Source organism: Henckelia pumila, chromosome 2, assembly GCF_033568475.1.
Source record: "Henckelia pumila isolate YLH828 chromosome 2, ASM3356847v2, whole genome shotgun sequence".
Classification (NCBI taxonomy): Eukaryota; Viridiplantae; Streptophyta; class Magnoliopsida; order Lamiales; family Gesneriaceae; genus Henckelia; species Henckelia pumila.
In genome coordinates, this window is record NC_133121.1 from 112,313,601 (window position 1) to 112,325,472 (window position 11,872).

Below are 11,872 nucleotides of genomic sequence, written 5' to 3' on the forward strand. Positions count from 1 at the left end.
AACTGTGTTTTTTCCACCAAATATCTGGACCGTCCAGGATTTTGGTTGAAGCCACAATGTCTGAAATTTGACCTGTGAAAAAAATGGTCCAACTTGGCCCAATGTATACTATCGACGCCTTTCTGTGAATAAACCAGTGCAAACCCATCACACGTTTTTTTTTTTTTTAGAAAAAAAATATTATGTAGGGATAAGCCGATTAGGGATGTATAAAATATTTGCAGAGAAAACAATAATCTTGTTATAAATCGTATGATAATAGACGAATTTTACAAGAGTTCATCCCTAGACCGTAGGTGTAATTTTCATTCAATTGAATAGATAAAATAATATAATACAAATTTTTACGGATATTTATATCGTCTTATTTACAAATATCTCAAAAAATCTACAATAAAAAATTATTTAATAAACTACCATTTGATTTGCACAACAATCGGTTCATCAAAATCTCATTGACGGATATATGCTTGAAAAATTCATTAGAACTCAAGTGATACCAACAAAACTGAGTAAAATCAGATGAAGAGAAATTAGAGCGAAAACAATAAATAATTTTTTTTTACATCATTTCAACTATTGATAAACTTTTGCACAATCGGTCGCATCCGATTACAAGTTTATTTTACACATGTAACACGTGTATCTTGCTCTGCTAGTTTTAAATCAAATGGTAGTTTATTAAATAATTTCTTATTGTAGATTTTTTGAGATATTTGTAAATAAGACGATATAAATTTTTTTTTACATCATTTCAACTATTGATAAACTTTTGCACAATCGGTCGCATCCGATTACAAGTTTATTTTACACATGTAACACGTGTATCTTGCTCTGCTAATTTTATTAATTTATAATTAATAACTTATAAAACATACCATTTAAAAAAAAATAAAAAAATTAAAGCCAACAACTGCGAGGGGCACATTTGGCAAAATTGCAAAGATGGTCAGAAATTTTATGTTCCCGCTCACTCACTCTCCTACTCATCGTCTCACACGCTCATTTATCCTCTGTGTAATCGGCAAAAAGATGCCGGACCTTGCCAATTTCCCGAGCCTGAGCCTCTCATCTCCCTTCCCAGAAATCAAGCTCGTTTCGAACCTGAACCTGTCCGTAGCAATGGAGGTTCACCCGGTGCTGGGGGTCGACTCCACGATTGAATTGGAGCACACCCAATTGGCGGAACCCATCTACGATGATGAAAGGGAGCCGGTGAAAGAATCTGGGGGAGGAGAGGGAAGGGATTTGAATCCATGCGGGGTGGGGCCCACAACCGCGAAGCACATCGAACACTGGCGGAAGAGGAAGATTGAGCGAGGAGTTCCTGAATTCAAGTGTTCCTTGCCATTTCTTGTTGGCGCGCCTCCATTGGTGATTTCCTTTAGTCAAATTCATATGGGTTTTTTTTTCTTTTATTTCTTGGGTTAATTTTTCCCTCTTTAACTGGGCCGGTGGAGAGCTTCATGCTTAAAGACTTGATAATGTCGACTGTTTTGAGGTGTATTTATGAACTCCGGTGAGTTTGTGAGATATCTAAGCTGTTTCGTGTGATGGATAGCTACTCTACAAGACAAATGGCTCTTAACGCAACATTGTTAATTGAATATCCCAAGGAATGTATTTCATATGATAAAGCTTCATATTTCATTGCAGGTTTACATGATATTATTAATCGAGTTTAATCTGTCTCAGGCCAAATGTCGTGTTTGCCAAAGTTTAATCTACCCAGAGGAGAAAGTATCGTGCTCAGTCCGTGGTTGCCAAGGAGTTTTTCACCTAACTTGTGCGAGGGAAAGTTTTGGGTTCTCATCTTCAAGGCAATTCAAGTGCCCTCAGCATGTAAGTTTTAGCATGGCAAACCAAAATCTAATAATAGTAAAGTGATGTATATCGAATTAGTGGTGTTGATACTGATGTCAATCTGATTGATACTGATTTAAATTTTTGTTCTAGGTGTTGAATAATCATAGAGAATTTTTAAATACTGTTGAAGCAACTCATAAGTACGAATTGTTTCTTTATAACAGGAGTTTTTCCACAGTCACTGTCACTGTCTGCTTCGTTTTCTTTTTCTTTTTCTCTAGTATTTAGTATGAATAAGAACCATATACCGGTAAGTATTTGCAGGTTTGTGATTTTACCAAGCTTCCTTTTTCTGGCGGCTGCAATTTTTCATTGAGAACATCATTTATTTTATTGTAGCATGGATACTTCAGCAGATAATCCAATGCATTTCTTTATTGATCAGGCATGCTTTCTATGTAAGCAAAGGAATCATATATGGCGATGCGTAATATGTCCGGTAGCATCACATGATAAGTGTTCGCCATTTCCAGAACATGTGTTCCATTTTCCAGATCGACCAGGAGAAGCAATATGCTGGAGACATCCTTCTGATTGGCGTTTGGATAAGAAGGTGCATTGCTTTCTTCGTACGCTATCCTTTTCTTATTTCTCTATAGTTTCTAGAGTTTCCTTACATTTGGTCAAAATTGTAGTCCTCTGCGGTTGTTTTCTGTTGCTAAAAAAATTGTCAGCATATGGTGCGCATAACCATACGAAGAAATGATTTGGCTATGTGGAGAATGGAGGCATAATTTGTTTTGACAGTGGCAAATATGTTGCTTGCGATAAGTTTTTATCTAATAACTACAATTTGCTGATAGTACGGTGGCGTTGGCTGAGTTCATGTGTTCGTTGTCGCTAGACTTTGGCAACCTTACTACAGGAGATTGTCTAACATCACAGTTTCTTTCTTTTCTGATTATGCTTTAAGTGTTCAAATAGTTTATAAAAGTTTAAGCACCCTTCTTAGTTCTCGGAGATGCCTGTCATGCTCATGAAGTAACTGTTTTTGTGTATCTCAGTGTCATGTTAAAAGTTGTAAATATGTTCTCTTCACCACTGATTTCCATGTTTCACCATTTAGCTCGTCTTTCGAGCAACAGTGTCATTTCCTGGAAAGATCAATTGACATTAAAGCTTGTTAGTAGTCATAGTCTCTCCTCACATGTGTCATCACCTCAGAACTTCGAGAGACACTGTTTCTTTGCCATGAATTGTATTGTAAACTGATTACAATATTGTCCGGTCATTAGGCTGTCATAAAATTTTGTGGAAACAGTTCTACAAGTGAAGTAAAGCATTTACCCAACTATAAGAGCTTATAAAGTGACGCCGTTTATCTGTATGCTACACCACTCCCTCATCCCTTAATCGAAGTTTCCACACAGAATCGAGGTGAAATCTATAAACGATATAATATCAATACGTTGGAAGGTCAATGGATTTAATATGCAAATTCATGGTTATGATAATTTTCAATTAAATAGATGTAGATGGATTGTATTTCATAGTACGGAAACATTAAAATGTTACTTGTTTGTCCCCAAACAAGAAGAAAACGAAATGTAGCATCCCAAAATGACCGTTACGAAGTTTTGATCCATTTAGTAGTAGTTTCAATGAGTTTCTTATATGTCACTGTTAATCATTTAATACATGATTTTAAGAGTAAACTACACTCAAGGAAGAGCTCATTGCCTAGAGTTTCAGCTGTGGTCCCACTTCTGTAGGTTCGTAGTGTGACCGGCCTACTCGAACCACAAGCAAAGACGCACAAACTCGCATTGAATATTTCTTTCATTGACATATGATAGCTCAGGAGAACTGTGTCTTGAGTCAAGTGTTGGATCATCTCATATATATGAAGGCCTTGGACATATTGATATTTCATTGCTAGGGAATTAACTCTGGATGATATGATACATTTTTTTTGCCTGCATCACTCTGTACTTTATATCTAAGTTTATGCATGATTTAAATTTTAATGTGCTAAGAACCAATTTTGAGTCAACTGTTTCTCGTCTGATGTTATTGCCCGTGAGGAGACTTTTTCATCTGATTTTTTCACTGAAACCTTTACACACTTCTACTGTATTTTGTACTTTTGCAGGAAGCACCATCCAAGGATCTTAATGCATCTAGATTTCCATGAAATGTGATTTCTTGGAGAATTATCTTAGCTAGTGCATAGTAAATGCGTTTATATTTATTGTAATATCTAGGATTGTTTCGCAACATGGAATTAAATAGAATTCTTTTGAACATCCATATTTTTCTTAAATTGCTGTTTGTCATTTCTCGTTATGGTTGCTACTTGCTAAGTATGTAGGACCTCCATGTAGAACATAGAGACATGCACATACATGCGCAGGGCGAGGGCAATGGATTCCTAGGAAATATATACAAGATGTAAAACTTTCCAGTTTTCTTTGAAAAGAGCAAAAAGCTATATAATGTTTCCCATTTATATCAGCAGCATATTATCCTAATCTCATAAAAAAAAAGAAGCAAACAACTATAATAATGTTGTCAGAGGCGTACTCACATATCTCAAGTCAATTCTTAACGATGAGCCTACCATTCATATATGCGTAATTTCACGATTATATATGACCATCACTAGGTGAACCAATGTGTTAGCTAAATTTAGTTCCAAGTTGAATTCAAAGTTATTTGAGAAAGTCTTAAATGATATAATTTAAGAATCAATTGATGAACTTAAAATATCTGTTAAACCCTGTTCAGAATATTGTTGGATACTTCTGTCACCAACAATCTGAGACAATCATTACGGTACGAAACATCTAAGTTGAAGCAAACTCAATCTTTTGCAGTTTATAAGGCACATGCACTTAAAAAAATGCACTCGTCCATCCGCGTTCTATATATTTCTCGATAACGGTTCGCACTTTAAGTTGTGTAAAAAAAAAAAGTAATGGAAATACTTTTGGCGCATGGAATACCCATGTAATTTATGTAAAGTGTGGTTATCATGATGCATATTTATTTATCGAAAGAGTATATTCATTACTTTATTAACCTGGTTGTTTTACATTTTCTTGAATTTTTGTCTTAATGATGTGACTGATATCCATTCTTAGCAAAAGTCGTATTTAGGGCTACATGGCTTTCCTTTACTATACTAAAATAAGTTAGATCTTAAGCCAATTAGTATTTGTTCCTTTAAGTACCATATTTTTATTCTATTTACATGTACTATTTCTTCCATACTCGCGTCTTCTAATTTCATCAAGCGTGATCTTCTCTCCATATTTGTGTTCATGTAAAAAAGTGGCAGATTATTAAGTGATTGTCCTTGTGCTGGCAATATGTTCTGCATGTTGAGCTCAAGGTATAAAATTGGGCCAAATGTAGGATGATTCACAATAACCTTCTATTGTTATCAGTTATCACTGATTTGTTTTTCTAAAGAATATCAACGACCTAAAAAATTGGGGAATATGATATATTATTGATAACTGTTGATAGTCGTTCTTATCAGTGTGGTTGGCCAAATCGTGTATTTTTCTTTATTAGCACCTTTTTGGTCGTAGCTAGGCAATGGGCCATGTGTTCGAAAAATCATCATTTTGATAATTTTTTTTGTTCATGTATTTTTCTTTGGTGACAGTTGTATTGTTATTGAGCCTGGTGTATGATATTTAACATCTGATACATTTAAGCTCGATATATTTTGTCGTCATTTCAGTAACAAACCTTGATCATTAATCAAGATCTAAGCATATTTATAGCAGGAGTTTGATATCAACATCTATATTTTGTAAACTTTTATGGTCTGTTATTATTTTTTATTAATGACATGGCTGACAGGATTGCGTATCTTGTTTATGATGCAGCGTGAAGTTCCAGCTAATAATTTCGAGGTTAGATTTTGATTCTTTATCTATTTTACTGTTTGATATAGATGAAATCATATTCTTGATTTAAAACATTACTTGAATGAATATGATTATAAAAGTTTACTCCTTCATTTTAGATGGAATTGGTTTGTTTATCCCTTGGCTGGATTTATTTCTCCTTGTTATGGATCCACTCGGGTAACTTTTTTACTGCCTTTCCAGGATATATTCACTTTCTTGCCTCTTCCTTATGTTCCTGAAGAGTTCAAAATTGACATAAACTGGAAAGATCAGAGGGAAAATAAATTGGAGCCACCTCCTTATGTGCACATCAAGCGAAGTATCCTTTACATTTTATTTTTTTAACACCTTGGGTGGTAATAACAGTTGCTCTATTTAGAAATTTAACTACCCATGCGAAATCATGGATAAAGCTTGTTCATCATTTCTGCTTGATTTGATTATCTCAACAAGCTATAGTTTTTTTTTTCCTTTCTTCAGTTAATAGAAAATGACATCAAAATATACTCCAAAACAGTGCTAGATAACCAAGAAGGGAAAGTTGAACTATCATTCCATAGCACCGGCTGAGATAGTAATTATGGCTCTTTTTATTAACAAGCTATAATTGTAACAGTAATTATGGCTCTTTTTCATTTTTTCTTAACTATATATAGATATGTACCTTTTCAAGAGAAAGCGCCAAAATGTTGGAACTGATATCGGATGCACAAGTTGCAGCTCTACTCAATGCTCTGAAGCTTGTGTATGCAGGTTCAATTTTCTTTGATCGTGAATTTTTCTATCATGGACTATATTTTTAGAAAACTTTTTCCTTACTCATCGATCATGCCATTATGTGGTCTGAAACAAGTTTTAATCTCATGTCCCCACCAAATATGTCCTGTAGATATTTACCATTTAAATCATTTCATGGATCTTATCATGTATTGAAATTTCTGGGATATGGTTATACTGTATTATGTCATTTGCTTATGCTATAATTCTTCATCTAAAAGGGTTCAGTCCATTAGCTGCTCAAAAGCGTGCCGCTGCTCTGAAAAGTGTGCTAATAGACCGTTCCGTAAAGAGAAAAAGATTCAGCTTGTCAAGGTATTTTTGTGTCAAACGTTCTTATTTCATTTAACCAGATTTGTTATGAGTTGTTTTCTCCCTTGTCTGTCATTAATGCTGTATATATATATGCTGCTTATCAGACAGAACTTTGTGGTTGGGGTGTAGTGGCAGCTGAATCCATCTGTAAAGGAGATTTTGTGGTGGAGTATGTCGGAGAAGGTAGTTTTCAAATATCAATACATTTGCTGTTATAATAATTTGAATATTATGGCTTCTCAGCCAACAGAACTCTTCATTATTATCTGAGTTATGATTTACTATATTGGTCAGAAAAATTATGCTGTGCACTTTATTTTCGAAAAAGGGAACAGGTGGCTGAATTTTTCCCTTTTTTTTTTGGTGGGGATCATGAATTTCTTCAGTGTCATAAATACTAGAACTTGCATCTTCTCTTTTGGTACGGATTTTCTCGTATCATGGATACTGAATTCTAGAATCCAAATATATTGTTCTGAACTTCGCAAGATTTTCAAGAATCTGCAACATTTATAGCCTAAACGAAAAAAGACCGGGTTCATTCATTGGAGCAGGATATCACTAGATAGCATCCATCTGTATCAGTTAAAGAAATTCTGCTTCTTTAATTACTTTTCATGTTATGGTTTTCTCTGGGATAACTTTTTAAACTAGACTTGGGCTTGCTGTTGATGTCATTTTCATTTGGTTGCATGGCCATCACGAAGTATGGCAAACTCTCTCTTCCAGTTTCCTTTCTGTGGTTTGTTAATTACACAATTTCTTGTCTGATCTACAACATTATAATAAGTTCAAAATTTGTCTTTTCACCTGTTATAACTTAAGTATTAGCGTTTCTGCTTTAATTAAATACAAAAGACTTCAATAAATCTGATATTTGGTTTAATAATCTAAACTTGCCTAAATATTTGCAGTTATTGATGATGCTATGTGTGAAGGAAGGCTGTGGGACATGAAAGACCAGGACGCTAAAAACTTTTACATGTGTGAAATTAACAAGGATTTTGTGATTGATGCTACATTCAAGGGAAACTCTTCAAGGTTTCTAAACCACAGCTGCGCACCCAATTGTAAACTCGAAAAGTGGTAAGTAACACCATCCCACTACAGGTTTTCATGCCTTTACAACATAACTGACCTTCTATAATTAAAGAGACAAGTTAAAATCTTTGTGCATCAATACTGCAAGTATTTCCCCTCCTAAGTTTTTGTTGTGAAAAACAATGGACTATAAAAACCCCCTCCCTTCTATCAAGAAAGGAAAAAAAGGTTGCAATTTCTAACTCTGCATGTAATTGAAAAACAGATCCAAACTTTAGATATGAGCTTGTTAATAGAGACTATATCACTACTCCATTGTCTTTTTACATTTTACTAGGCTTTGATTTTGTCTAAGAGTGGTTCCTTCAATTATATACTTGTGAAAACATAAAAATTTTGATAGTATCTCTTTTTGTTATCTTTTACTTCTTCACAAGGCAAGTTGATGGTGAGACACGTGTTGGTGTCTTTGCATCAAGAACTATTCAAGTTGGAGAATCGCTAACATATGATTACCGGTATGTTTCAGTCGTTGCTGATTTTCCCTTTTCTCACACTCCTATTATTTGAAAGGCATCTTAATGATATGCCAAACATAGTACTTTTCAGGCTTGTAAAGCAGATATTTCTATCACGAATGTGTTGGTTCTCGTATCTAGTTGTGTGAAAAATTAATGGGGAAGCGGATGACTTGATTGTGTGTGAGAGGGTGTTAATTTGGCTTGTCTTTTGAGTTGTCTACAACATATTTTAGAAACGTATGGATGTTTCAGAGTTCGTTGAATATATATATATATATAAGCTGTCTAATAATGTTTTCTCACCTCATGCCCGACCACTACTAAAACCCACCACGTCGGGGATGAAGTGGGCAGAAATTTGTTGGACAACTTAAAATTTCTCATATATATATATATATGTATATATATAATCTCAAAGTTAATGCAAACTGATCCTTTATAGAGCTCAGGTAGATTATTTAATCTCACAAAATCTTTGGCTCAATCCTTTTTACACGTAAGCAGAATAAGAACTTATATGCTCTTCTGACTGATTTAACTCAAATAAGTTGAAAACTTATTTAACATAGCACCTGTCATGTTTTTATGAACTCCTACTATTGAGTGCCCAAGCACAATTGATAATTTATACTTTCCGGTTCTCTATTTGTCTAACGTGCTTTGAGAGCTCCAAAATTTTATCTTAAAAAGAAACTGGAAATATTTGTAGGTAAAATGCTGATTCTAAAAGATTATATATGCTCCTGTATAAACGTAACATCTGCAAACACTAATAAGAGCTTAGTTTCTCAGATTTGTACAGTTTGGACCAGAAGTTCCGTGCCACTGCAGGGCTTTAAAATGTCAAGGCTATCTTGGGACTAAACGGAGAATCACAATGGAGATTTCATGGGGTCTGAAAGGTCGACGATCAACAGGACGAGCAAGAACACTGATGCCCCAGATTCATTAGCGTTTCTTTTTCCTACTTCGGATCTCTTTTGTTGTTGTATAATGCATGCAATTGTCATTTTACTTCATAATAGCAACAGCTGAAAGAATAACTACAGACGATTATTGTTAAAGAAGTACAGAAAGAATTGTTTGTCATTCATATTTCTGTCCTGTATCGAGGTTGTTAATTTGTTTCCTTATTTGAGTTATTTGAACACATAGTTATAGTACATGCTAAAATTTATGTAGAGTATATTGACTGCACCTTATATTAGGAGAACATACAAAGTAACAGATCCAGAAATAAAATCAAAAAGGGAAAACACGAAGCCATCAAAAATATATTGGAAATTGACTCCATTCCCCTTTGAGAAAGCTTTTGCATATCCTTTCCCAGTTAATTCTATCTGGCTCTTTCTTCAATTGCAATCTCGCCTCTTCACCAGCATCCCTCTGCGATTATCATATACAAGTATTGGAACCAATTAGAGACAGCGAAAACTGCCTCGAACTCAAGTCTAACCATAGTTTGTGCGATTTAAACTATTAGATGACACAAAACGTCCTGTATTTGTCCCCTGTTCGGTCCTACAATGCATGCATGTCGCCTTAATCAACTCGAAAGTTTACAATATTACCTCAATGGTACCATTAGAGAGGAGGCGATCGACGAGGTTGTCCAGTATGTCTTTGGTGTATTCCGGATGTCCTTGGATTCCTACTACATTTTCCCCAAATGAAAACATTTCTACTCTTGTTTTTCCTGAAACCGCTAGTACTTGAGCTCCCACAGGTAGTTCCCATACCTATTTTTGAAGTGAACTCGATCGATCAACCCACGATTTATATACGTTGAAAAGATGGAGAAATTTCAAGATATATATGGAATCATTCATATTTTCATGCTGGAGTTTGAGGTTACCGATTAGTACTAATTACAGGCACAAAAGAATCGAAAGCAAGAAATTGAATGAATCATGAGGTTAAGGGAGGCTTTTGTTTGTATGTACCTCATCTTGATGGCACTCTATTATAGAAAGATTTTGAGGCATTTCATCCAAACCATCAGAAAAGCCACATGAGTAGAAATCCTGCGTGAAGCTCACTTCTCTAACTCCAATGTCCCAACCAGTATTAGATTTTGCAACTTTCCCACCCAAAGCTCTACATAACACCTAAAATATGCCCAAAAACAAAATATTTTTTCATGATTAATTCTATGCCCATAGATTTAATATAGTGGTTGATAATGAGACGATGTTAAGTTCTTAAATATTTTGAAAGAAGTTGAAACTTGTAACTTTGATAAATAAATAACGTGTGCATGCATGTGATATATATATGAATGATGATCAATAAAAAAAAAAAAAAGAGGTTTAATTTCCAATTACCTGGTGACCAAAACAAATGCCAAGAACTTTCTTTTGCATGGCAAACAACGTTTGCAATAGAAAGCAAAGCTGGAGTATCCAGAAGTCATCACCATAAGCATCATGAGGACTCCCACTCACCACAAATCCTTGGTAGTTCTGAAGATCATCGATGGCCGGAAAATCGCCATCGACCACGCGAAACAAATCCCATTTCTCCCCTTCATCACCCAATGCCTCCACAAACACATTGAAGTATCCACCGTATACTTTCTTCACGTAGTCCGAGTCCTTAACCGCGAGTAACAACGCAAATCTTTTCTCGCCTTCAGCCTTCATTGTTTGTTTGTTTATTTGTTTTGAACTTTTGTTACAAAGGTAGGTTTTGGTTGGCGCTGTTATACACATGATTCGAGAAATGTTAATTCCTTGTTTTATAGGAAGAAAAGTGAAAGGAATAAGTATCAAGCTAGGGAAGTCTCAAATTGAGTGAACGAATATGATTATATTCCGATACGACGAGGTAATTAATTCTGATATAATAGTGGTCGACCATGCTTTGTGAATCCTGAAACAGCTCTCTTATACTTATAATAATAATAATAATAATAATAATAATAATAATAATAATAATAAGAATAATAATAATAATAAGAGTTTACAAATATTAGGAGTTAATTGTGATATATTTTATTTATAAAATAATTTTCAAATAAAATAAAGTCAACTATTGATATTAAATTAAGAAATATATTTAATTTGATAAATTAAGAGAATTAATTTAAAGTAACGTTTTAAATAAATTTAATTAGTTATTCAAATTAATGCGTTCATTGTGTAAATAAATATTTCGTGGAATAAATTAGTTGTTGAAAATAAAAATAATAGAGTTAATAAACTATTTCCTTATAACACTCTTTTAACCGGTTGTAATCGCTTCTATACAATTTTTTTTTTAAATTAAAAGATCTTACTGTGTACGTATGTTTTCTAAATAGTCATTTCCTTTTTATTTCAATACATAAAATTGAAGATTATTTTTTGTAGCAAAACAGACAACAGTGAGTCAACTTTCTATAATCTCTTCGTATTAAATTAAATTAATTTATAAAACCATTAAATATATGGAAGAAAATGTTTAAATCACTTTATTCATAATAGAATCGGGAATATTTACGTGTTACGT

General features: G+C 34.1%; 2 protein-coding genes across 3 annotated transcripts; one reads left to right on the forward strand and one right to left on the reverse strand.

Moving 5' to 3' along the window:
* The first annotated feature begins 958 nt into the window (after window positions 1-958).
* LOC140884939 (histone-lysine N-methyltransferase ASHR3) lies at window positions 959-9,415 on the forward strand. Of its 2 annotated transcripts, XM_073291847.1 has the most exons (11): window positions 959-1,374; window positions 1,696-1,842; window positions 2,252-2,419; window positions 5,706-5,732; window positions 5,931-6,048; window positions 6,386-6,482; window positions 6,728-6,821; window positions 6,926-7,004; window positions 7,736-7,907; window positions 8,300-8,380; window positions 9,176-9,415. In XM_073291847.1, the coding sequence occupies exons 1-11, from the start codon at window positions 961-963 to the stop codon at window positions 9,333-9,335; spliced, it is 1,557 nt and encodes a 518-aa protein (XP_073147948.1). In that variant the 5' UTR covers window positions 959-960; the 3' UTR covers window positions 9,336-9,415. The 2 variants fall into 2 exon arrangements, with proteins under 2 accessions (XP_073147948.1, XP_073147950.1); XM_073291849.1 differs by lacking the exon at window positions 9,176-9,415 and having other exon boundaries at window positions 8,305-8,367.
* Window positions 9,416-9,548: 133 nt separating this feature from the next.
* On the reverse strand, window positions 9,549-11,069 carry LOC140885034 (gamma-glutamyl peptidase 5-like). The gene is made up of 4 exons (XM_073291949.1): window positions 10,708-11,069; window positions 10,327-10,491; window positions 9,955-10,122; window positions 9,549-9,769 (listed from the first exon to the last, which is right to left on the reverse strand). Exons 1-4 carry the CDS (start codon window positions 11,023-11,025, stop codon window positions 9,650-9,652), a joined length of 771 nt encoding a protein of 256 aa, XP_073148050.1. The 5' UTR covers window positions 11,026-11,069; the 3' UTR covers window positions 9,549-9,649.
* Between the last annotated feature and the right edge of the window lie 803 nt (window positions 11,070-11,872).